Source organism: Phocoena phocoena, chromosome 7 (genome assembly GCF_963924675.1).
Source record: "Phocoena phocoena chromosome 7, mPhoPho1.1, whole genome shotgun sequence".
Lineage (NCBI taxonomy): Eukaryota > Metazoa > Chordata > Mammalia > Artiodactyla > Phocoenidae > Phocoena > Phocoena phocoena.
Genome location: NC_089225.1, coordinates 11,391,423 through 11,418,672, shown reverse-complemented (window position 1 = coordinate 11,418,672; position 27,250 = coordinate 11,391,423). Strand labels below are relative to the sequence as shown.

General features: G+C 44.8%; 1 protein-coding gene across 8 annotated transcripts in view; it reads right to left on the bottom strand.

Annotated features, from left to right (window-relative positions):
* CLASP1 (cytoplasmic linker associated protein 1) overlaps positions 1-27,250 on the bottom strand; it is a 233,057-nt gene that overhangs the window by 30,766 nt on the left and 175,041 nt on the right. For 6 of the 8 annotated variants that reach the window (XM_065880867.1, XM_065880866.1, XM_065880865.1 and 3 more), the window contains 5 exons: positions 24,613-24,691; positions 23,425-23,568; positions 13,878-14,021; positions 13,464-13,570; positions 4,932-5,082 (listed from right to left, as the gene is read on the bottom strand). In XM_065880867.1, coding sequence (XP_065736939.1) covers positions 4,932-5,082; positions 13,464-13,570; positions 13,878-14,021; positions 23,425-23,568; positions 24,613-24,691 — 625 coding nt within the window. Of the gene's footprint in view, positions 1-4,931; positions 5,083-9,450; positions 9,568-13,463; positions 13,571-13,877; positions 14,022-23,424; positions 23,569-24,612; positions 24,692-27,250 lie in introns of all 8 variants that reach the window. The other 2 variants (XM_065880862.1, XM_065880863.1) reach the window with 1 other exon arrangement.

Sequence of the window (27,250 nt, the reverse complement as noted above, 5' to 3'; positions counted from 1 at the left end):
TTCCTTCACCACCGACAGGACGGGTTTTCTCACTGACACCCTGACACAACGCCATGGACAAATGCTCCCCCGATGACCCTCTCGAGACCTACAGTGGTCCCACCACCCACGAGTCCCCTGCTATATTCCCCTCAAGTGGTGAAACGTCTCACTATGGAGAACATGACATCCCCCAGGCAGATGGCTTTTCCTTTGGGGATTTCTGACTCTCAGAACTGGTCTTTACACTGGTCAAAGAACAGGTCTTTAATATTGTCTGAAAATGTTTTTCCTGATATGCGCTGAGTTTTGTCTTCAACTAGTTAAACCTCTGGGCCCCTGGCCCTTGTGTCATGTTTCTGACCCCCTTCTCTCCCCGAGGCCCTTTCTTCTGCGCACACTGGCCTGTCTGGCTCCCTTTGCAGGGAACAGAGCAAGTGTGGCTGACTGCAGGGGACAGAGCAAAACGGTCACTTCCCTCATCTCAGACGCGTGACTACAGGACAGTGGGGGAACCAATTCCAGGCAGCCAGACCACCCTGGTGAGCCCTGTGGCACTTTTTCCTTGTGCTGCTGACAAGGTGCACCGCTGTCACCCACGCTTATGCCTTTGTGCGGTTTTTATTGTAGTTTTATATATGTATGTTAAAAATTCAACCACATAATTCATACGCGTATAATCCAGTGACATTACGTTCACAATGTGGTGTAACCATTACCACTACGTTAGACTTTGGGCAAAACTTTTTCATCTTCCCCAGCTGAAACTCTGTACCTCCCTGCCCCTTCCAGCCCTGGAAACCTCTGTTCTACTTTCTGTCTCTACGAATTTGACTGCTCTAGGGACATCATATAAGTGGAATCACACAGTGTTTGTCTTTCTGTGTCTGGCTTGTCTCACTTAGCGTAATGTTTTCAAGGTCCATTCGTGCTGTAACATGCGTCAGTATTTCATTCCTTTTTATGGCTGAATAATATTCCATTGCATGTGCATACTACGTTTTGTTTACCCATTTATTTGTTGATGGACACTTGGGCTGCTTCTACCTTTGGGCTACTGTACCTAACACCACTCTGAACACTGGTACACAAATATCTGTTCAAGTCCCTTCTTTCATTTTCTTTGGATATACACCTAGTGGAACTGCTGGGATGCGTTTGGTTCTTACACATCCCACCCAGAAGATTTTGTCCTAATATAACTGTTAGGATATAAAAGAATATATAATATGTGTACAGACATGAACAAAATGAGACTTAACAGGGGTTTTCTCTCGGTATAAGATGATTCATGGATGATTTTAATTTTTTTTCTCTATGTAACTCTCTTCTAAAAGTAAAACATATATGATTAATATAATGAAAAGATTATTTATAAAAGGAGAAAGGGTTTAAAAACTTCAGACATTCAAAAAAGAAAGCTAGGGCTTCCCTGGTGGCGCAGTGGTTAAGAATCCGCCTGCCAATGCAGGGGACGTGGGTTGGAGCCCTGGTCCAGGAAGACCCCACATGCCACGGAGCAACTAAGCCCGTGCGCCACAACTACTGAGCCTGCGCTCTAGAGCCCACAAGCCACAGCTACCGAGCCCACGTGCCACAACTACTGAGCCTGCGCTCTAGGGCCCGTGAGCCACAACTACTGAAGCCCTTGTGCCTAGAGCCTGTGCTCCGCAACAAGAGAAGCCACCGCAGTGAGAAGAAGCCCGCGCACCGCAACCAGGAGGAGCCCCCGCTCGCCGCAACTAGAGAAAGCCCGCGCGCAGCAGCAAAAACCCAATGCAGCCAAAAATAAATAAAATAAAATAATTTATTAAAAAAAAGAAAAATAGAAAACTAAACTCCTAATACTAATCACTTTTAACAACAAAATCGTACTTTCTTAACTCGGTATATTATATTACCCCAGTCTTAGTCTGCAGGCAGATTTTATAGAGTGGGAATCACAGTGCACAGAACAGCATATATTTTGCTTTCCTCAAAGGATCAGCATGTCCCACGTAAATAAAAATTTTGCAGCCATAATGTTTAATCACACCACTATTTCTTGTGTTTTAATAAGATTTACTGCCTGATTCCCCTTCTGTGTTTTCCTTAATGTTTTTGTTTCTTGCTATTATAAATAATGCTGAAATAAGCTACTTTGTGTAAATAACATCTTTCTTCCCTTTTGTCAAGTTAGTTACTTGGCGCAGATTGCCAGAAGTTAGATTTTTGGATAAAGGATATGAAACTTAAAATCGCTTTTGCTGAATACGACTTTTCACTAAACTCCAAAAGAGCCGCATCAATTTTCCAGGCCATCAGCACTACACTCGTTCCTGATGTCCCTTCTGGCATCAAGTGCTCTAATTTCTACTTGAGACAAAGAAATGGAACCTCAGAATCTGCCTGTGGCATTTCTGTAACTGCCCGGAAGGCTGGACATGCACGCGTTTGTGTCTGTCTCTGCCTGTGTGACCCACCCTCCCCCTGGATGTGACCTGCGCCCTGACGGACTCTGTCTGACCAGACTGGGCCCGCTGGTCAAGCTTGAGCAGAGAAATGCGGGTGCCTGACTCTTCCACACTTACTGCACTTTTATAGCGGCTTCTTAGCTAACATTTGGTGACGAGTGGCGAAGATGCTGACTTTGGACTTCCACAACTCTTCCTTTTCCCCTCCCCGCCCCTCTGAGCCAAGACCCGTCAGCGCCCCGTCTGCCACCCCCTGCCAGTCCCGCAGCCCCTCCCGGCCCCCCGCTTCCCCATCCTGGTACGGGCCTGCTCTCTCCACCTTCCCCCCACTCCTTTCAACATCCGGCACGGTGTTTTTTCATACTTTGAAAAGTTGGAAACAACTTAAACGTTCCCAAATAGGGCACCGAGGACATGACTGTGGCACATATCCTTACGCTGAACTATCATCCAGCCACAAGAAGGCACATGAAAGATGACACCAAACTGGAGGCACCCTATGAAGTCACCTTTACCTTAAAGAACACGCTCCATACACCCCTACACATACAGACATGTACAGGTACACCTAAGGGAATAGAAAGATGCACACCCAAGTGTTAATGGTGGCTCTCTCTAAAGATGTTTTTTCTTCCTTCTTTTCTTTACATGCTGGCCATATACCTCTGTCATCCAGCTTCTCCTGGGGCCTCTGCTGTTCCTGGCAGGACTTCTGTTTCCCTGATCAGAACCCCACCCGACCCCAAGTTCCTCGCATGCACTTCAGAAGCCTTTCCCGTCTCCTCAGCACAAGCGCTGCCCATGGACAGCAGAGCTGCCAGTGTGGACACCCTCCAAGTCCCGCTTCCACAGGCCCGCTCCCCTCCTTCCTGGCTAAGGCCGACCCGCTCCCCCAGGGCCCCCGTCTCGCCACCTCCCCACATCCTCAAGGACCCGTGTCCATGAATCGTCCACTGCCCCCACTGCAGAGCCAACACCTTTCTCTCCACACGGGCCAGGTCTCTCCCACTGCACACCCGCCGTCGGCCCCTCCTCGCTCCAGCCTGTGCTCGAGTTGGCCCTCGGCCCACTGTGACCTCGTGTCCACTCTCAGCTCTGCTCTCAGCTCTGCTCACAACACCCAATGGACTCCCGGAGAAACTAACCCTGGAAACTGCAGACTGTGATTAGGTCTAAAAGCTATTTAAGAAAAAGAAGACAGAAGTCCAGACGGGGGCCCAATCTCAAAGAAAAGGTCTTGGCCCTACATCCAAACACCGGTGAGTAACTGTGTGGTTTAAATATTCTAGATTAAAATAGACTATTTAATGCAGACCGTAAAAAAAAGATCCAGTGGAGCCCTTTCAGTCCACGTCTGACTTGAGACCCCTTTGGCTGGAACATCCTCCCCGAAAGCCCCCCTCAAATTCCAGGACGGCACATTCTCCTCTGCTCTCCTCCTTGAGCCCGCTTCTTCTGTCTTTCCCTTAGTGGTGACGCTCCTGAGGATTCGGCCCTTACCCTCCTCCACTTGGCTGATTTCACTTACTTTTCTTTAGTTACCATCAAGCATCTAGTCAGTGTCCCTCAAACCTCCACCTGCAGCCCAAGTCGCCAGCCTCAACTCCAGGCTGCGCACCCGAAGGCCTGTGGCTGTGTCTGCCTGGATGCCTCACTGCGCTCCACAGGGCTCCACATCGCCTCTTCTCCCCATCACATCGCCTCACTGCGGTGCAGCAGCACTTCCTCAACAGTCCCTGCCGGACTCTCCGGCTCTCCCGCTTCTGCTCACGCGCTACCCGACCCAGCTCCCTCCAGGGTCACTCCCCATCGCAGAGTGACAGCGACCCTCCTCAGACGTGCGTGGGACCATGGCTCTTCCCTGGTTAAAAATCCTTCAGATTCTTCAGGGACCCCAGAGTAGTCTGGACGATGGCTGTGCACCCCCTGGTGTGAACGCCCTTCTCTTCCCAGGGCCTCCCCAACACCAGGGCACGCCCACCTTCTCCCTGCCCCCGTGCCCACTCCCATCCCTCTGCCTTCTCACAGGCCCCTCTCAGACGACAACCTCCTACTTGACCCGACAAGTGCCTCGTGACCTCGTGGCCTCCGTGCTCAGAGGGTGACATCGTCTCCTCTGCAGATCTGTCCTGCGCCACTCTGCCCCTCTGCAGGAGGCTGCAGCTCCCGGAGAGCCACGCTGGCGTCGGGCGCAGGCTCACTGTTTTTATCGTATCAGAGGAACAAAAACGTGTCCAGGATAAATGAAAGCCAGCTGAGAGAAAGGGCATTTTAACATTCTTCACCAAGATAGCTGAGGGCTGCTGCAATTTCGTGAAGTTGCCTTGGGCCTCTTAAAATCATACCATTCTAACTACGAGATAAAAATAATGTTGGAGTTCAGTAATCCCCGTGGTCAGCGTTCAGGACTATCCCTTAAGGGACACACAGCTCTCTACCGGCCTCGGTGGTGACCGCCCCCTCACTGATGAATGGCCCTGTTAGCCTGCGGGTACTCACGACATCACAGTCCTTCCTGCCGTCTCTTTTAATGGGCTCATTCAGATCCTCCTGGCTTCGAAAACTAAACTTTTCGATGGCTTCTGTCACTCCACGCAAAGAACTATAGATTTCTTCAGAGTTCAGGTTCTCGGTATCATAGTCCAGCAGGCTAAAGAGCAAAAATATTTCATTTCTTAAATTAAGGCACATGCATAAAATTGAGGTATGGGTAAAAATGACTTCTAATCATTTACGGAGTAAGACATAATTATAGTTTCTTTAGGTGATTTGGAATGATAAGGAAGACATCTTTTGTTAAGAGTACCACCACTGGACAGTTGAATCATACAGCTTCCTTGTCAGATCTGGTCCCAAACACATGACATCAGCACTCAATAAGAGCCAGTGGGAAACAACGAGAACCACGAGAATGCAGGAACTCAGAGAGTGACAACTGGTGACGATGCACGAGGTTAATGGACGTGGAAAAATAACTTTCGTATCTTGAAGATGGAAAAAAGCAGTTTGGTTGTTACTGGTCTCAAATGTACAAATAAATGAAAAGAAAGCTAGTTATTACACACAAATTTTAAAGGAGCAAAGTGCATGACCTCAGAAAGCTGGGTTATGCTCACCAGTATCAGAAACCTATGAAATAAAACCCCAGAGTAGAAAATGCCTCAAAGTCAGATCCACCAACGGACTCCTGAAAGCCTCTCACGCCATCTAATCCAGGAATTTGCTTGAATAACCAAATTCTTCTAGACGCGGATAGTGGGAGTTTTACAGTGAAAGCAGATCTTATAAAGATGAGTCACACTTCCAGATGAATATCTAAAAGCACTCCAAAAAGCAAGAAATATTTGTCCCTTACAGAAAAGTGACGTCAACGGTTGTCCTTTCAGACATTTAGCACAGCAAAACACAAAGTAAAGCAAAAATCCTCAACAGCCTTCTGGTGTAACGCAGTGCATCAACAAGTGACCTTTACATGTTTGAAAAGTACACGGAAACAGACAGAAGATCCTAAGAACAACAACCACTACCTTCCCTCAAAAAGAATAAACCGTCACTTGCCCCAAGAAAGTATTCAAGAAAAAATCGGATGAGTTGGTCTAATTTAATCTCCAGACAGTCTTGAGCTATACTGAGAACTACCAAGGACATTAAAAGAATCCTTGGCTGTATATAAGTAAGCATTCAACAACATGCATTATTAAGGACTAAAGAGGACCGATCTTTCTCTTCTTCCAAAGAGAAGTAACTGAAACCAGTCACCCACTGGTGGGAACCCCGGGCTAAGGGCAACCCAGCCAGTCCTGTGCATTCTGTTGAGAGGAAACTTCCCGGTAACTTAAAAACAAAAAATGTTTACCAACCTCTCCCTCAACACACACACTTTTTTTTTTTTTTTTTTTAAGGTTTGGGCAGATGAACAAGACAAGATTTGAACAGCGCTCACTTGGAGTAGCCAGAGCGCTGCTGGCTGGAGGCTGTACTGACCCGAGTGTTTTCTAAGGCCGGATGGGTCCTGCGAGAGTACAAGACCTGAATTCACTCACCCTGAGAGATGAATTCACTCTCCTGTTGCAAACCTGGCCCAGGTAGAACCCATTCTTCTCTTCTGATGAATGAAAGAACACAGACACCCCAACTGCACTTGGAGAGCTCACAAAAACACACGCCAACTCAAAGACTGGCTCTGGCCATCAAACAAAAAGAATTGTGAGCTTCAACACGTTTACAGCTAAGACTCCGTGTATACACTGGCAGGAAGCAGAATCGAAAAACCTGAACAGAATTCAAGATTGCAACCCCTTCTAAGTTCATAACGTTATCTGTCTAAGAGGCAATACCCCTTTGGCATGAAGAAAGCGTGACTGGGGAGCACTGGGGCCCCCTGACCGTTCCCCTCCCCGGCCCCTTCTAGAACAGCACAGCACCAGCTTATGGGTGAGCAAAGGCATTTATACATCTGGCCAGTACACCGTTTTTCATAAATAAAGGCTGAATATGACTTAAACAAAAAATATGTATACGAGATGTAAAAAGATGCCTGAAAATACTATTAATCACAACAACCAAAAAGAGTAACATAGCCCATGCAAAAGGGAAAAAACCAAAACAAAACAGGAAGGATGGAGGGGTGGACAGGAGGAAGTCTGGGGGACGTTCAGCTTTTAAGGGATGTCACAATATTATTCTCCATGTCGCTTCAGAAGATGTTAGGTTTCATGTAGTTCATCCCATTATTCCTACCCTGAACTTTCTTAAAATACCTCATTTCGGTTCACATAACTTTAGCATGATAGCAGCCTCTCTTTAAAATAGGAAAATAAAGGATTCTGCCACTTAATGTTCCTCCTTCTTACGTTCAATTAATAAACCAACTCAGACTTCCAATTTAGGAGAACGTGTGCACGGCCAGGCACAATCTATTGGGGACACTTCTTTTAGACTCACTAGCTTGAGCTTTGAAGCATCTCCTTGGTATGAAGTGGAAACTGTGAGCTCCAGGTGAGAGAGAGCATTATTTTCCTCTAAAGGGAAGCAGACAGTGTTGCTTTCCTTGCCATTTCACGTTCTGGCGTTTGCGTTTTTTCCCAGTCAATACCTGTGAGCCCTTATTTCATAGGGAAAAAGGACACTCTCGTGGATGCCGTCATCAGGGAATCACAGGTGATGTGGTCCCGACAAGCAATACCCACAAGGGAACAGCAAGGGGGAGGCAGCAGCTCTGCTTAGAAGAGACCTGGTTGGGTGAACCCCAATCTGCCACCTGCCCTCACATTCTGTCTTGTTTTAGCTCGGAGGTATAATCCCTTAGGTTAAAGGCCAGGTCCTAGGAGTCTGTAAACACTGTGATTAGACTGCAGAAAGGTTTCCATAGGGTTCTTTAGATTAGGAAGAGTTGCTCAATCGGTCAATACTCACTGACCTGAGGTCAGGCCAGGGCACCCAATACCGGGGCAGAAGGCGGCTCTGGCCTCACCCTGCAGAAAGGCTGCACAGCGCAGGCGGGGAGATGCGTGAGGTCAGGTCACCAAGGAAAGAAAAGCCGGAGACAGGAAGTGTGCCTTCTGAGAGCTTCTTCTTCGTCATTTTGTAGGGAAAAGATACTAGGTATGGAATGAGGATAATTGTTCCTTCTCATGAAATCAATAGGGTTTTGGCAAAGAGAAAAGATACAGATTTCCTCTTAGTTTTACGTAACCGATAGGTTCTCTAAGTGTAAAGGTCTCTGGGTCCACTCTCTCTCCCTCTGACAGTTAACAGAAGTTATAGTTGTTTGTGAAGTGTTAGCTGTAGCATTGTACACACGTGTAAAAGGTGATTCTGGGAACAGATGTCCTCTGGAGGGTGGTCTCAGTGGCCGGATGGGAAGACTGGCTGGGGGTGAAGCTTGGTGCCCAGTAAGGCACACAGGTCAGTGTACTGGGAGACGGTCAATCAACCGGTCTGATACGTTGAGGCATGACTAACCTTTAAGACAAATGCGGTGGCACGCTTTATTAACACTGAGGACGCAGCCGTCTCACTGTCGACGTGCCCGTGCCCCAACCTGCGCATCTGGACAGTCACCACAGGAGTCTCTGCACGTTTTAGAAGCTACTTTCAGAACTGGGAGAGTTTCCAAAGGAAGATGCTGTTAAAACACTTAGCTGACTTGTTTACTACATACAGTCTCGCTGTGTCGAGGACATAAAGTAAGAATGTAAATCTTCTGTGCAAAAGCTATCTCTGAGGCATTCAAAAGTAAGACTTCTTTATTGTTTTGTCTTTACCCTTGTCCTACCACAGAGGGTGCAAACTCATCTCACACAGCACAGAGGCAGCTGGACTGCTCCGTCCTCTGCTCATGTAATCATAGGGCTCCAGGGAAGGGATCCTCTGATCTTTGGACCTTTATAAAAAGCACCTAAGAGACCCTCAAACACGAATCCGTAGGAGCCCATGGAGCCCCCTTTGTAAAGCACTGTCGCATTCGGCCAGAAGCCTGTGGGGACCCCACGGCTCTTCCCGCCCGGTGCTGGGCCCCCTTTATGGGATGTCACGGGGAGGGCACCTCTCGGGGCTGCCTTTCTGGATCTGAGTCCTCAGACTATCAGCACATGCGGGACATCAGGACGGGACATCAGGAAGGACACTGGCCCACACCACTGACAGCAGGACTGAGGACCTCAGGTTTGGGAGGAAGCAGCCCTGTGCGGTCGAGCAGAAGGCTGGGGACACCGCGCCCGGTCGCAGCCCTGACGGCACGCATCGCCCGAGCCCCTTCCAGGGGCCGAGCGCTGCAACCACAGATGTCGGCGGATGTGGCCAGTTGATGCAATGGTCCCCTCTCCTGGGGGCACCGTAGGAGCGTCCTCGAGAGGTCTGGCCGAGGCCACGCCCCTGGCTCACACTTCTCACCAAGGCTCTAGCCCGGCTGGTCTCAGCCGGAGGCGGCGGAGAGGCTTCCCCAGAGACCTGAGGCGACGTTGGAAGTGCAATAATATTGTGACACCTCAGAGAAGTGGAACAGGTAGCTCGTTACCTGGGAGAGTAAGGGCGCCTGAGAGTCTTGTGGGAGGGAGCGGTGGGGATGGAGCTAGGCTGAGGAAAGGGAGCTGGCTGCTTCGACCACCCATCGGCACTGCAACCCCACAACCGACTGCGGTGATCAGAAGACGAGAGTCAGAGAAAGAGACAAGACAGGCAAGGGCGGCACTATACTCTGTGTCCTAGAGCCCCTCTCCCTGACAAAGCTCTACCCAGAGTCATGCTGCACCATTCGGGGGCAAAAACCAATTCTGAGTCCTGCATCTATGTTTTTAAATCACATGAGATTCCAACTACAGGACTGTGTGTGTGTAAAGGAAATTACAAGCACTTACATGCAAAAAACACAGATGTACTTGCAGATAATGCAGTCGGTTATTTCAGGAAGAACCAAAGAAGGATTCATGGGCCTTAATTCAAATGGGACCGAAGGGACGAGAGCAGGAAGCCTCAGGGAAGGTGCCACCCGGCCAGATCACTCAGGCAGGGGACAACGCGTCCCCCCACCGGGACGACCCTCAGATGGGTATTTCCTTCTGTGAAAACAACAGCACCACTGGGGGGGGGCGGGCCACGGCCCACAGGCTGGCTCCGAGAGGGGGGAATGCTCACGTGACCTGATACGAGGACTAAAGTGCGCCTGAGAACACAGGCTCTCCTCACCTGGCAGGTGTCCCTAAGTGACCTGGGTGTGCAAAGGCCCTGCCAGAGTTCTAACAACTGCTGCAGTTCAACAGACCCAGAGACACGGGACGGGCGTGAACTGAGCTAACCGCAAATGGGATACCAGGCCAAGGGGTCCACAGGACCAGGGTCCCTACGGAGCAGCACGCCTGCCCCGGCACTCATGGCGGTTCTGAGAGCAGTGGTCCAGAGCTGGTCTTCACCTGAGGACAGCGAAGGCCCCATTTTATAAGGAATACAAGGTGTGGAGGGGAGCAGTCACTGTGGCACAGAAGGGCCAAAGGTCTCCTCTAGGCCACACACTGAGTCAGTGGCACAAGAGGACACGGGAGACCCCCCTCAACTGGGGCCCTGCCAGTAGGGGGAGGACCAAGAGGATGTGCCAGCACCTCCCTGTGGGAGGGGGTCTCCAGCTTGATCCCCATCTTGAGTCCGTCACACGCTTGATCGTCTGACGGGATGAGTGTAAAATCCACCTAAAATTGCCTTTTATTGTTGGGCTACCAGAGGTTATCTGCTGAGCGCTCCACGGCATGTTTGTCAAGAATGCACAGCAGACCAGAGTGAGGTCGGCCACGTGCTTTTTCTGTCTTAAAGGGAACGGACTGCACGTAATTGCTGAAGCCCCTTGCAACTCTGTTTTTCAATTAGGATCGATCGCACTCGGTAAAATGAGCTGAAACGTAAATGTGTGTTTAATGATGGAACACTCCAGGCCATTCGTCTTCTCCCCGAAGACTTGGAGCATCTGTTTGCTCACTGGGAATAAGCAGGACTCCTCTCTCCCACAGAAATGATGACTGATGGATGGAACTTCCACAAAAGTCTAACTTGTTTGCTACGGCTTCTCTAATGTTACTGGGTGGATAAAAATGAATTCCTCACTAGCGATTTTCTTTTTTTAAACTATCAAATTAAATGTGTTCATCATGTTAGAGTATTTTCTTATTCCCAGCATAATCTGAGTGTAGAATTTTTGGACTAAAAAAAAAGTAACTAGTTTCTTTTGATACTGAAAGTTAGATTAAAAACAAACAACTCAGTAACTCTTCCCCTTAAGGACAAAAAGCTAACATCCAATGGGAAAGATAAAATAGCGGGTCATAGAAAATAAATGTTTCAAGAGCACCGCTCAGAAAAATAGCTGAGATTATATCCTGTAGAATTGGTCTTTCCCTACTTAGAATGTGGTAACCCAGTACATTCTCCTATTTAGTGCAAGAGTTCATTCCTTTTATAAATTTCCTGGTAGAACGTATGTAGCCCATTTGAATATTTCCCGTGATATGATGACATGGGGGCAGCTTTTCCCACTTCTGGACAGTTCTGGTTGTGAGAAAAATTATTTCTCCTGTTGAGTTCAAGTCAGCTAAGGCCATTCTGGCTACTTATGCACTGACTGAGGGCATATTGTGTTTAAAAAGAAAGAAAGAAATTACACAACTAAATAATCCCTTAAAGAAGAATTGCTTGATAAGAAAATATTTAGGTCACACTTGGACTTTTTAAGATTGAAAATAAATCTCCCCATTTCTTCCACTCACCTGTAACCCTAACAGTAAAAATTTAGGCCAGGCTAGTTAAGAATGAATATGGTGACCTGGAAAACTAAATTAGAATTTTTAAATAATTTGGACATCCATGAAGCTTAATACCTAGCCAAGTCTTAGCTCTGCTGGATTATGCTAGCAGCTCCCACCAATCTTTTACTTAGACCATGAGCACCTATAACAAAATACTTCATTTGAATTTTACCTTTTGTTTATTACCTAAAGAATGTGCCACCCTATTAATGAAATAACTAAAAAATAAGAAGTATGAACTGTGTATTATGGAAGAAAAGATTTCCCAATGTTGCAGAAGTACCATTTCTAAACAAAGGCAACAATTTACAGAGAAGACAACTTCTCCATAAAATTCTCTCCTACCGAGGAGGAGGACTCCATGATTTTACTGCCAACACTGGGGTCACTTAAGACAAACCGTTTGTTTTGATACAGATGGCAACATTTAAAAAACAAGTGCGCTGAGCCAGAGACACACTTGGGGAAAGTCAGACATGTTTCCATTAGTTTCTGGTCTCAAGCGTCTAATTATACCAGCCTGCTGAAACCATGACCACACAGACCAAATCTGGAAACATAACGCTATGCTTCATTCTACCTACGTACAGTACCAGGGGACCTTAGGAGGATGAAACATAAAGCAATATAAATACTAGGATACTCTAAGTATACAAAATATTTCGTTTCTCCAAGAGAAGAACACAAATTTGACATTTTCCAAAATATTTATATGATAACTTGAGAAACTGAAGACAACTTCAGTGGTAACGATGGAGGAGTTTGGAAGAGTCTTGAGCATTAAAAAAAATCTAAATTTGAAGGCACTTACATTTTGCTATCTTCCAACTAAAGAGGTAACTCTTAAAAGGGTATGGCATATGGCATACCTGTGACATTTTCCTCCAATTTTAAGATCGTGGTGTCAGCAACCCTTAAGACACAGTCCCCTGATTCTTGTTAGTGATCTCAAAGCCCTGCATTTCTTGAAGCCAAACACACATGCATGACACCCCTGCAGGTCCAGCCTCTGGCTCCTTCCTAAAAGCTGTGGCCTATAGGGTCACCACTCTGAGTGGGGCCATGAGAAACTCCAACACCTGCCAGGGGGTCATGAAAGCCGCCGTGCAGGGACTTCTAAGGGCTCTGGCCAGACGGGAAATGTTATCCAAAGATCTCAAGGCAAACTCTCTTCTCTTTCTAAGTCACTGCCCCAGACTCTGTTAGGCCAATGTTCACGTGGTCCCAACAGGAGTCTGAAAATGCTGATCCAGTTTTAGTTCTCAGGTTCTCAATCCCTTCTCAGAGCAGCATTCGGCTTCCAACGTGAGTCCAGAATGGCCACTTGGGTGGAAACTACCCCAGACTACGTGTGGACTGATTATAAAGGGTTTAGTTAGACGATCGAATACCCGTAGGTGCTCCTATCACTTACAGAGTAGGTGAGGAGTTTCTAAATGCTTTCTACATGAAACAGGGCTCTAAACATAACTTTCAGTTTTAAAATCTTTAAGGTACTAGAAGAAAGCATTTAGAGCTAGAAGAATCTCAGAGACCATTCAGCAGAAACTGCTCATTTCACCATAGAAGCTAACCACTTTGCCCCAAGTGACACGGTTAAGATTTGTGTGAGGGCTATAGGAGCCGTGGGCTCCTGGTACCCATACACTTTCTGGTATTAAGCTTGGTCTAAAAACCCAGAAGGAGCCTAGACAGTCATCGGTGTGCTTTAGTGTCTTCACTTCTGTTGAAATGGCATTACCTTGGAGACAGGCCCCCATGGGAGCAGTTGGTAGGGGAGGTCAGGGGGCTGGTCCGGCTGCTGGGATGTCGAGAGGGAGTCCGGCCAATGGTGTTGCTCGGAGAGCCCTGGGGGAAGGTAGAAGAGCTCCATCACGCGAGGGATAAATACAGAACACAGTTCCGCTTGCCCCTCGGCCCTTGAACCCCCCTGCAAATAAATGGGCAGATTCTGCATAATCAGGGTGATTTTTTCCAGAATCATAAGGTCAATTTTAAGTGCATACAAACCCAAAACGGATAACTGTCCCGCAGGCATTCCCGAAGCTGAGTGACTGCTGTCAGCGGGAGCAGACAGAGTAGCAGACACAACTGAGCATTTGCTCTACACGGGGACGGGTAAGTGGAGGCCACCAACCGTGACCCAAGCACTCACCACACTGGTGTTACTGGAGTTCTTGAGGTGGTTATGCAGGAGTTTGGTGGCACCATCCTGGAATGTTTTTGGCAAGGCACCAAGTAACATGGTAAACTCAGGAGTGTTCAATTCAAACAGAGAGATGAGCACAATCTGTGCTGCCTAGAAACGGAAGACATGGTTAAGTTATGTCACGTACAATTGCCTATCTTGGTCAAAATGCTCGTTAAAGTTGTCTTACTTTATTTTATTTATTTATTTATTTTGGCCGCACCACGCGACTCGTGGGATCTTAGCTCCCTGACCAGGGATTGAACCCGGGCCCCCAGCAGTGAAAGCACGGAGTCCTTAACCACTGGACCACCAGGGAATTCCCAAAATTGTTTTTAAAAGAAATCTGTTTTGTATGAGTAGAATAAATAATAAGAGGACATCTGTGCCATAAAAAAACAAACAAACAGCACCTAGAGAAAATACCATCATCAACTATAAACAGCCAAACTTCAATATGGAAAATAATCCCTGGTTTCACTGAACACCCTGGCCTTGGATTTTACAACAGCACATTAACAATAAATTCCTGAAACTTTTTTCCTCTGCTGTCCAACACTAGGGACAAAGCTAGTGAGTACATAAATGAAACAATCAAGAACTTTGAAAAGGCTTAAGATTGTCCATTCTAGTAAGTCAGAACCAGACAAGGCTCCTAGCACACCCTGGAAAGAACAAGTTTCTAAACAAGCTACCACTGCGTTATCTTGAAAAACCACTTTTCCTAGTGACTAAGAAACATTAGAAATAGAGTTCAAATACATCTGAAAAACTCCTACTTTTACATCTATGAATTGAGGACAGAGACAGTCTTTGGGAAGCAAACTAGATTTACATGGTACGAATTAAAAAGTTATTACTCTTCTGCCTTTTGGAAAATGTTCTACTTTTCTTTATTAGAGACAACATATGCTCGTAGTGGCTATAGCAGCAAAGTGGGGAAGAGCAAGCAGCTAAAACACCAGCAGTGAGACCCAGGCTTCCCCGGAAAGCTACATGCCTTGCTATGGTGCTCGAGCTTCGAAAACAGTGCCCTCAGAGTTAGTTACAAGGGTTTTGATTTGGAAGAACTATTCCAAAAGAAAATTTTAGTTAGTACTAACAGGCATTTCTTACAAATTTCTAAGAGTCAAAAGAAAGGAAAACATATTATGAAAATCTTTCGACTAGAAGCAAACATTTATTTTTCCAAAGACTGTAATATTTAGGATTGCAGTAATTATCCTAAATATTTTTCCACTATATAGACTATTACATAGAAACATGTTTGCTGAGAAATTTTTTGGAAATAAACACCCACAAAAAATCCCACTTCAATGCTTTTATAATGTTAAAATTAATTCTAGGTCCAGTTAATATAAAATTACTATTTTGTACCTGGAGAAGGGAAAAAAAAAAAAAATCCAAAGACCCAAATGTATTTAACCAAAATGAAAACTTAATTACAAATTTTGAAATGTCAGTAGAATAACATATTTTACACAATAAAAAATTATCTTTCATAATGTCATAAGCATTTCTTAAAGCAAAGCATTGGGCAAAAGGATCTTACTTTTACCCTTGACTTCCAAATATGGTCATTAATAGCCTCTCTAACCAAATTAAATCATAAGGGCCAGTGTGCTTTCACAAGACAGGCAAAAAACATTATTATTGATTGTACTAAAACACACATTTCTACATGTCATTATTGGAACAGTTTTAACAAATCGTTATCTGAAGAAATCTATTTCACCATCAATTTAACACACTGTTAATATGATTTGTATGAAAGCAAATTCCCCAAATCATGCAAAGTAACCTGTGCATTAAAAAAAATTTTATTAGATGTTGGAAAAAAATGCATGCAGAAAACACTGCACTTCAAAGAGAAGCAAAGAAGCAGACTTGAGTTTTGGCCAAGGGAAAAAAAAATCCGCATCACCAATTGAATAAGAAAGTTGAAAATGCTGAAAACGGCATTAGAAAACTATTAAATGTATTATCACATTTTTGAATAGCATGTTTTTATGTGAAATGTGCCACTGTCTTTAGACCTAATTTCTTCCCAGAATGACAAGATACCTGATACTAAAAATTTACTTGGGGTTTTCCATGAAGCAAATTATAAAACTGGAAGGATCTTCTAAGAACAAGAGGGCTGCAAGGTGACAGGCCTAGAGACTGTGCTAATTCGTCGTTACTTAACATTAGTGACTTCTCGTCATATGGGAAAAGAAAGCGCAGCAGACTTCAACTTCTACCCACTGAAGAACCTTCTCTCAATAACCCTAAAGTTGAATTTTGATAAGAAATCAAATAGAAAGACAGGGAATTCTGAAAATAACTCGTTGGACAGATGGTATGTGTGTGACTTACGCATATAAGTGAATATAATTTGTTTTTGCATTTTCCAAAATATAAAATGTAAATGATTTTATTAGTTTTCAAAAGTAACCCTTTGGCCTAAAGCTGCTTTCAAAGTAAAATCTTTTCCTGAAACCCAAGCTCCAGAAGTGGATGGAAAGTATCATTTAAGTATATTATTTTAAAAAGATTTCACATCAGAGTTTTAAAAGGAATGAGACTGTTATGATCCTGAAACATTTTATCTACAACTCTCTGTATCAGTGAGGAGTCTGAATACCAGAATGTCCCGGCAAGGATGACAACTGGGTTATATTTATCGTTACCATCAATATGCTCTCACTGCAGGAATAATTCCAAATATGGGCATGGGCTGGAAAGATTCATTTTAAAAAGCCTGGGGCAGAGCTCGTGTTCAGTAATGAGCCCAAAACCAGAGGGTGTCGCTGTCCCAACTTGGAGCTCCTGCCCCACGTGAGGAAGGGCCACTGAAAAGCCAGACCAAACCAAAACCTCTGCTGCTGACGTTTTCTAACGGGCAACTCTGGGGCGACGTACTTTAACGACCAAGTGGCGACCTAAAAGGAAATGTCTCCCACTTGTGCCCCTACAGTAGAACTTGGGGGGCGAGGGTAAAAGGGCCTTCAAATCTCACTGCTAGTGTCTGAAAAGAACCTGCAGACTATCGATGGCCTTGAATGTCATGTGCCTCGCAGCAGAAAAGGATTCTTCCAGACAGGAGATCAATAAAACTTTGACAAATGTTTCAGTGTCAGTATTAATTATGGAGAACTTAAAATTTGAGGAGAGGGCTTTTTAAATTTATTGAACAAATATTACTGCTCCCTTCAGACTGTGATTAAAATTGCTTTAGAAAAACCACCAAAGAGAAGGTATTTCAAAACCTTCGGACATTTTAAATTTAGTATCTCTCCGTTGCTATTTCGTTAAAATACGGTAGAAGCCTGTCTGCAACGTGGCTATTTCTTTGGGAAGGCAGTTAATCATAAAACATACCAAAACACAGCATTTACACAGGTGCACGCACGCACGCGCACGCACGCTCTGGCTCACGTAGTATTATGTTAATTTTAGGGTTCTTCAAAATCTTCTCAGTGTCTTCACAAGGGTAATCAGGATTAACAATCTCAATGCAAACACTGAAGTGTCTTTTTGCAAGTTAGCACACAGTTTTAAATCTACCTGTTTACAATTTTCTTCCAAGTTTCCTTCTCCAGGCCCAGAGCAGGTGGAGGCTGACCTAGTGGGGAAATCCTCACCTATTCGACTACGCTGAAGCGGGGACGGACAAACAGGAAAGGGGTAGGGTTTAATCAGAGACAAGAAGCACGCGCTCAAAACCATGGTTATTGGTAAGCTGTACAGGTATTTGGCTTCTTTTCTAAAGTCATATATATAGAGAGAGATTATACAATCTAAAAGTCTGTGAATAATAACGGAACAGTAACAGTACCCTTAAGAATAATAACAGGAACTGCCAGTGTTAAACCTCCATCATCTGCTAAGTCCTTCACAATCATCACAACGCCTCCTGGAAGTAACAGTGTTCTTGCAAACAGATCAAAATGAGACTTGAGCGAGGCAGTCATATTCAGCTGAGGTTCAAATCTTATTTGATGGTAAAACTCTGAGCTTTTTAGATTAGGACACGCTGCCTATGTATAATCAGAGATTTATAATTTTTTTCAAATAGAAATGTCGACTTTTGAAGGCTATTTATATACACTTTTCCTGCTCCAGGCAACAGCACCTTTATAATCTCTAATTTTCTTTGCCATGCCTTTACTTCCCGCCTTTCTCAAAACAACATTTGGGGGCTAATAAATCTGTTAGTTCACTTGACAAAGCAGGTGCTCAATGTTAGAGAATCACGTATGATAAGTAAACATACAGGGATTCTGAACCCTAAAATATAAACATACCATTAAAATTTCTATTGTCATTACCGCATTCCCTTTGCCTGATGGGAAAAAAAAAATCTTCCTAACGCTGGAAAAAATTTGGACCGGCAGCAAAACCAAAGCAACGCTCAAGCAGTAATAGCTGAAGCTACAACAACAAACAGAGTAGTATCTATCTAGGTTTTTATATGCTTTATTGCAGTTGGTCCTCCCAACAGTGCCTAAAGCAAATATCATGATTCCCATTTCATGGATAATAAACAAGGATTCAGAGGTTAAACTACTTGTTCACACCGCTAAAAAGTAGCAGAGGCAGAAGTCAACAGAGGTCAACTCTAGAATACACTGTATTATCCTAATACAGACACAGTGGATTAAGAAAGGTCTAGTGATTTCTCCAGAGAAGATATACAGGCTGCCAACAAACACATGAAAGGATGCTCAACATCACTAATCATTAGAGAAACGCAAATCAACACTACAATGAGGTATCACCTCACACCAGTCAGAATGGCCATCATCAAACAGTCTACAAACAATAAATCCTGGAGAGGGTGTGGAGAAAAGGGAACCCTCTTGCACTCTTGGTGGGAATGTAAACTAATACAGTCACTATGGAGAACAGTATGGAGGTTCCTTAAAAAACTAAAAATAGAACTACCATATGACCCAGCAATCCCGCTACAGGGCATATACCTGAGAAAACCATAATTCAAGAAGAGTCAAGTACCACAACGTTCACTGCAGCTCTATTTTCAATACCCAGGACATGGAAGCAACCTAAGTGCCCATCAACAGATGAATGGATAAAGAAGATGTGGCACGTGTATACAGTGGAATATTACTCAGCCATAAAAAGAAACGAAACTGAGTTATTTGTAGTGAGGTGGATGGACCTAGAGTCTGTCATACAGAGTGAAGTAAGTCAGAAAGAGAAAAACAAATACCGTATGCTAACACACATATATGGAATCTAAAAAAAAAAAAAGATTCTGAAGAACCTAAGGGCAGGACAGGAATAAAGACGCAGACGTAGAGAATGGACTTGAGGACGTGGGGAGGGAGAAGGGTAAGCCGGGATGAAGTGAGAGAGTGGGACGGACATATATACACTACCAAATGTAAAATAGATAGCTAGTGGGAAGCAGCCGCATAGCACAAGGAGATCATCAGCTCGGTGCTCTGCGACCACCTAGAGGGGTGGGGATAGGGAGGGTGGGAGGGAGACGCAAGAGGGAGGGGATATAGGGGTATATGTATATGTATAGCTGATTTACTTTGTTATACAGCAGAAACTAACACACCACTGTAAAGCAATTATACTCCAATAAAGATGTTAAAAAAAGAAAAAAGAAAGGTCCAGCGTACGTCTGTGTAGTTTGGTCAACACAACTCTCAGGACTCCCATACTTAAAAAATGGAAAAGGTTTCTTTGGGAGTAAAGCAGGCCAGTTAAAGCCGGGTGGGGCTTTTCCATCCATCCAAGTCAGTCCCAGCCAGGCAAGCGCGCCTCCTGACGACTGGCTCGTGTTTTGGTTTAGGTTGTGTTTCCTCTCTCCCTCAACATCTTAAATATTCAAACACCCGACTCCCTCTGAGAGGAAACACCCCAGAACACTGACATAAAAAGAGAAACACAGTATCAAAAACACTGAAGTCAGTGAATCAAGAGTTTTGTCAGCTTAAAATGTGTCTAAAGTTGTTTCCCAAACAGGAGATACACCGAGGAGGCGCTGCACTGCCTGCAAACTTCCCGAGTACTGTTTGTATAAAGTTAATATTCTCTAAGGATAGGGTCAATATGAGAGTTTACTGCATAGATTTCCGACTGTAGGGCTCTTCTAGTATTTAGAATGTAACCTTGCCCTACTCTTAGGAAATTAAGTCAGCACCAACAGGAGAACTTGGTTCATGATCAGAAAGTGCTTTTCTGATCATGAAAATCACCAAGATTTCCCTAGCACCTGATACAACCTCTTAATAACTCTGCAAATTACAGGCGAGGCAAAACATATGTCTACTTAGAAGAGATAAGCAAGCAAATCTTTAGTGCACTAAATCATCCAGATGAAAATGCTGCCTGTTTTCTTTCCTTGCAGATTTAAAATAACAGTGATGACAATTTAAAATCTTAGCACAGAGTGATACATACCATATCACAATTTCTAAGTATTTTAATTTACTTAGGCACTACATTCATTTAGACAATCCTTAGAACACATCTCAAATTCCTGGATAAGGCGGGTGCATCACTTACAACAGCATGTACATTTATATAAATATCCAGTGGATGGAACCGCAAAACAGAGCATTTAAATAAAAGCGGCTCTATCTCCAGGAAGGATTCACCTGTATGGGGCAAAAGAACACGTATCTGAATACTGTGCTTTAACAAGCCTATCCTAGCGAGTGCTCGATGGATACAACTGAAAGCCAAACAATCTAATCCACGAATATCTTCGAGGATGAAAAAAAAATTTCACCGGGTGCTCAGAATGCAGAGATGCACCTGCTAAAATGAACCTCATTACAATTTGCATAGTTAGGTAAAAAAGCTCCCTATTCAGGTAAGAGCTAAGGAACTACCGAATAACTAACTATGGAAGACTCATGCCAGGCCGCCGAAAAACAAAGCCTTGGTAGGCAGAGCGTAAGGTGGGCCCCAGGGTCCCCGCCTTCTGGTGGGTAAGCCTTACAGCCCTCCCCCAGGGTGAGCGGGACTTACGCATGTGATGGACTTCACTCCCATAATTACGTTACATGGCAGAAGGGGTTCTGCAGGTATAATTAAAGTCCCTCCCTAATTGGCTGACTTAAAGGGCAGATTATCCTGTGTGGTGATAATCAGATGAGCCCTTTTTAAAGAGGCAGAGAGATTAAAATGAGAGTCTCCTGCTGGCTTCATTTTAATTTATCTTTCATTTTTGACGAATAGTTTTGCTGAATAGAGATTTTGGGTTTTTTTGTTTGTTTGTTTGCGGTACGCGGGCCTCTCACTGTTGTGGCCTCTCCCGTAGCGGAGCACAGGCTCCGGACGCGCAGGCTCAGTGGCCATGGCTCACGGGCCCAGCCGCTCCGCGGCATGTGGGATCCTCCCGGACCGGGGCACGAACCCGCGTCCCCTGCATCGGCAGGCGGACCCTCAACCACTGCGCCACCAGGGAAGCCCTCTCTCTGGGTATTTATCATTCATTAATTCACTGAAAATACTTACTAAATGCCTACTTTGTTTTACAGGTCTTGTGCTAGGTGCTGAGCATGCAGGGTGAACAAAAGAAGAGAGGTGGAGGAGGCACCGGGAACAGCAGGGCCAGGCCTCGCCCTGAAGACACCCAGGGCCCAGGCTGGGTCCCGAGAGAATTAGCGGCAACCAGGTCAAGACTACGTCAGCAGCCTGCGTGCCTGAGCTTCAGTCCCAGGGGAACGGTCTAAACTGATGAGCCTCAACACTGCATTAAAGATCAGCCAAGAGTGGGAGGAGCCCCGACCAGACACAGAGCAACGTCCATGCTCCACTCTGTACCAGTGAAGTCAAGTGACTGCGGGGAGAGCACAGCCATCCAGGTTAGTTTTCATTGCAGCCAGGACTGAGAACTACTGACGTAAAGCCTTTCAGCTTCCTCTGAGGGGCCGGGATTACTGTCCCGGAGGCCAGGTTCGACCTCAGCCTGAAGGTGGGGTGTTTGGCAGTCCTCACAATGGGGAAGGGGAAGACTTGCGGGCAGATACTGGAGGCAGTGTTTTGATGCCCCAGGCTAGATAACTCAAGGAAAAACATTCCTCTAGTGTCCTGATTAGAAAGGTTAGGACAATAAATCCGAGCTCAAATGTTTAATGTGCATGTCCAGAGAAAGTAGCCATAATGACCAAAGCTGGCTGTTCCCATACAGGCCCTAATCATGATAATAACGTGCCATGTCTAAAACATCTTCCAGCCCCATGGGAGGGAACCCTTCAGTAACCTTCAATTACAAAAACACATACTCATATAGACACACGTACTCAACGTGTTATGACTAAAGATAGGAAGTTGTACTTGGGCTCTTGTATTTCTTGGTTGATCTGTGACTTTGAAAACTGTAACACAAATATCTTTCTGACGTTCCAATCAACCAAATCATGCCACCACCTCCCAAGTCCCAAAGAGGCTTAATGGTTAAATTAAAGGTTGCCAGTGAAATGCTCTTTCAATAAATATTGAAACATTTTACAAACAGATCATAAATCAAAAATATTATTTTACTATTATTTACTATTAGAACAGTAATTTTGAATGAGTGCTTTAATAAAATTCATCCTTGTTTCTTTGACCTTGGACAACTTAGTTTATTACTGTACAATGGCTGGAGAATTACATTGGCTGTGACCTTCCCAAAGAAACCCTGCAGGTGGTTCTTTGGTTCCCTTCCTTGGATTCCATTAGAGCAGGAGCTAGGTGTTCAGGGGCATTTGGAACCACAACAACCTCGCCAACTACCTCTTGGACTCATCCTTAACCCCGCCTCGACCCAAGTGGTCCACGTTACCAACTCTACCCCAAGGCCAAAGGACTATTTTGGCATGTTTGGCGGTGGAAGGAGTATACTACGGGGAAAAAAGAGAAGAAAAAAAAAAAGCAAAGTTCATGATTACATACAAATAACCAAAATCAAGTACTTTTAGTCTGAAACCAGAACTAAGAAATCTGGTTTTTATCAGTAACTTTGAAAGGCTAGCTTGTTTATATATAAAGTAAAAGAACAATGGCCATGTGTGAAACTCAAGTGTAGAAGAACAGGACACTGACAGGAAGAGAATAATAGAAACAACGAAGAGAGTGATAACTTACACTTCCTGTGTGCTTATAACCTGTCAGGAATGGATCATGCTTTTAACATATATGAATTCATCTTCATAGTAGTCCTAAGGCAGAATACTACCTAAGAATAGAAATAACAGGGTCCCGTGCTCCCTCCACTGTGTTATATGCCTTTCAACATGCCATTTCAGAAGAAAATAGCAAATATTTCTCTTTAGGTGATTGAAAAAAAAAAAAAACACAACATCTTGCTATCAAGGTGTCTCCCATGATACAAGATTTCAGATTTTCATTTTGATCTTCAAAGGCTGCAACTAGACGGAGCTGGAGGGACAGGAGCAGAGCCTTGGTTTTCTAGAAAAGGAGCGATAGTGGTTTGCGTGTAGGCTTGTGGGTGGTTTACAAGTTCCCATAAATGCCTCTTCGTGACGCGTGCCTAAGGACATACCTTTCTCACGTCTGAACTCTTTGGTTCTGTCGTCCAGGTTATAATTCTGGAAACAGCAAGCCTTGTCTCACTAGAGTTTATGAAATCTGTTGGGTCCATCTGCCTAGCAAGAGACTCGATGTACTTCAGGATTGCAACTTTGACCTGAAAGATCCAGCAATTATAAACAGTAGGTACACTTTATAAATCTTTGAACGGAACTCTTAACTGGTGCTCAGAGAAAAGAACACACTACTGAGGGGACACCACCACCTTTCTCCTGGATTTATGTTCCTACATGCAGGGGCCCTCCAGCAGTGAAAAAGCATGAGATGACTGACAGGGAAGCCTGGGAACAGAAGGGAGGCCTGCAGCCTAATCCTCTTCCCTCTGTGACTGCCGGGCCTGCAGAGAAGGCAGGCTCTGCTCCTCACAGACGCCGCAAGACACGTGCCGGGCAGGAGCCCCCACTGGGGTGAGGGGTGGAGGCACCAGGGGGACCTCCAGCTCTGCCACCGACCGCGGGGCAAGTACAACTCTGTGTGAGTTTTATTTTTCAGCCACTCTAGGCCAGGTCTTGCAAGGCAGCACTGAAGGTAATTCAAGCTGATAATTCTGCTCTAACTTCCCCACCGAGGTCTCACTTGGTTTTGACATCAGGAGAAAAGGGTTATTATTTATTGGGCCTCTCCTAAAACCCTCAGCAAAATTAGTGATCAAAGAACAGACAATGTACCTGATGTCATTCAAAGGAGCACATCCTCCTTCTAATACCATTAGTTCATTCTTATAGGTATTATGTTTATAAAACATGTCAATTCATTTTTCATGTGTTACGACGTTAATATTAAAACCATTCCAATAAGATACCTATTTTAACACATGAAAATTCTCTACATTAAATATTAATGTGAAACACTGTAACAATGCCCAAATGTTGGTAAGGATGTGGAGCGACTGGGGTTCTCAGACACCGCTGGTAGGAATATAATCTGATATAACCATTTCGGCAGTTTAAAATAAAGTCAAGCATGTCCCTACCCAATAAACCAGCAACTTCTCTACTATGTACTGAACCAAGAGAAATGGAAACATGTTGCTCACAGCAGATTTACTCACAATAGCCAAATATGAGTCATGTATAAGCAAGTATATTTTCAGCAAATTTGAATTCTCGAGGTTGAACTACAATGACAAATGGTTACCGACCTTGAGGTTAGGAGTCTGGGTCTGATCCACAATAAATCTCATCAAAATGTTAAACTGCTGATCAAACGGAAAGGAGTCCCTAGGTTTAAAAAAAAAAAAAAGTATTTTAAAAGAAAGACTTATTACAAAAAACAATGTAAAATCATATAAGAAACAAAAATACAGTATTATAGATTCCACTAACATATGTAAAAAGCAAGCACGTTTATATTTTTTAAATATTACTTTTCATTTTATGTAAATACTAAAGTAATACACATTACATAGAAAACTTATTTGTTTTGTTTTTTGGTTTTTGTTTGGCTGCATCACATGGCGCACGGGATCTTAGTTCCCGGAACAGAGATGGAACCCGGGCCCGGCACTTGAGAGCACCGAGTCCCAACCACCAGACCGCCAGGGAATTCCCTAGAAAATTTAGAAAAGGGGAAATCTTGTTAAAAGTCCTGAAACACATAAACTGAGCAATGAATGTCTGCTTGCCTTCTTGGGATCTGCTCGTCTTCTTTCCAGGTACCTTTCGGAATACTGCTCACGTGAGAAACACTTCCATCGCCCAAATCTAACTTTTACATCCTGATGAGGCTGCTTGCAGCTGCCCTTGCTGAAGCTGCCTGCACAGCTCCTGGGGTCCTCGCTGGGTAACCGCCCGTGAGCTGGCTTTGTGCGGTCACTACAGAAAAGCGCCCGTGGGACGCTCACCCAGAGACACCCCTCTCCAGCTACAGACACACACAGGAGCCTTGGGACCCCAAGAGCCCCACTCCGGCTCCACTTCTCGCCTGCGACTCATCTCATTTCTCGTGGTCCTCTCACATTTTTGATCCAACTGAGTAACCCTGAGGGCTCTTGGCGAGCGAAAGTCAGTGCCCTCTCCCTTAAAAAGCCACAATTACTAGTATGAGTTTAAAATTGCCTGAAGGAGCCCTTGTGCCTAATGCAGAGGTCCCTTCCATGCTAACAGGAAAGATAATGCAACGCAAAGATCTATTCCAATTGAGGCTGAGTGACTGCATCACCTTCTTTTAGACTCCCTTAGAGATGATTCTCAGTGTACGGAAGGATAGTAGAAAGAAAAGGGACGCAGGTTCGAATCTTTCAGATTACAGGACTGATTTGAAATTTAAATGAAATAATACAAGAAAAACATAAAGTGTGTGGCACATACTAGTTACTAGTAGTACCACCATCATAATTACTAATAAAAAGTAAACTTGACCAACAGCACATCCTTTTCTCCCACGTCTATTCTGTGCCCAGGAAGCTCTGAGGACCACCTCTGAAAGCAAAGCGCATCTTAGTACATATGATTTAAGTGACTCATACTGGCCACACATCAAAGAAACAAACCACACACAGAACGCCTCTCCTTTCTTCTACAGCAACGGGAGGATGGAGAATACATCTGAGTAATGGGTGTATTGAAGCTGGAGCTGCGCCCTGCTGTCGAGTGCAGCCAAAGGAAAGGAAACTGAGGCAGACTCACAATCAGGTCTATCACCTGAGGAACAGCTCTCAGCCACCACTGAGACGCCCTCAGTACTCACAATCCTAGATAAGTTGAAAGAGCTAAACATCTCAGCTGCCGAGAAAAAGGGACACATGCTTTAGGGACCTAGGCCAGGGAATTCCCCAGAAGAGGGTTCTTAAAGGAATGAGGCATCCGGGAAAACTAATAGGAGGGCACAATTATTTCCCTTAATCACCAAAGATCAGAAATATAATCGTAATATTTCCATCATCCCTAAAAATCTGAAATGGATCTTCTGTCATTCATAAATTCACCTGAATTAAGGAAGCAATCTACAGGCTAAAATCTGGCTTACAAATGTTTTCCTTGGCTTTCACAGTGTCATTTTTAAAAAATATATCTTGGAATATCTTGCCTTAATCCACATTTCTGACCTTTCTTGAAAAGCCTGGACCACTGGGCCCACATCCCCTGTGACCACAACTCACCGCAGCTCCCCAGCCTCTCGCATAACCACCCTGCCGTTTACATGGCTCGTGTATCATCAGCTGCGTCAGCTCAGCCCCTCTAGTCAACCTCTGGCCAAACTGTGAGGAATCCACTGGTGTAGAGGACTGTCCCCCAACTGCACCACACTTAGTCACCCACAGGAGGGATGGAGCAATGAATGTCTGCTTGCCTTCTTGGGAAGCAAGAAGGAATTCTGGGGAATTCCCCGGCCTAGGTCCCTTGCCTTACTGCAAATACAGTACGTTACACTGAGTTCACTGAAAATCTAAAGGGAAATCTACTTGGATAATAAAATTCTATAGCAGCACAAATTACACAGACCTCCGGGGATGGGGACCAAAAGAAAAGCTGGCATCACAGTGCAGAGGAACAAATGTAGGCTTGGCAGCCAGAGACGTCTAACAGATGCAAGTGTGGGGGACGATGACGGGGCAGTGTGATGCCCTCCACACTCTCCCTCAGGCCAGCCGGCGACCACAGGACACACCACAGAGTGACAACCGGCTCTCCTGGATGCTGGCTCCCGGGCTGCCACGAGAAGGAAGTGGGGCTCCGGGTGTGTCAAGTTACTCTCTGTTTCCTAATTTTATAATGAAATGAGAAAGGTCCTTCCATTTTGACAATTCTATGATACCTACTCATATCCCAGTTTGCAGT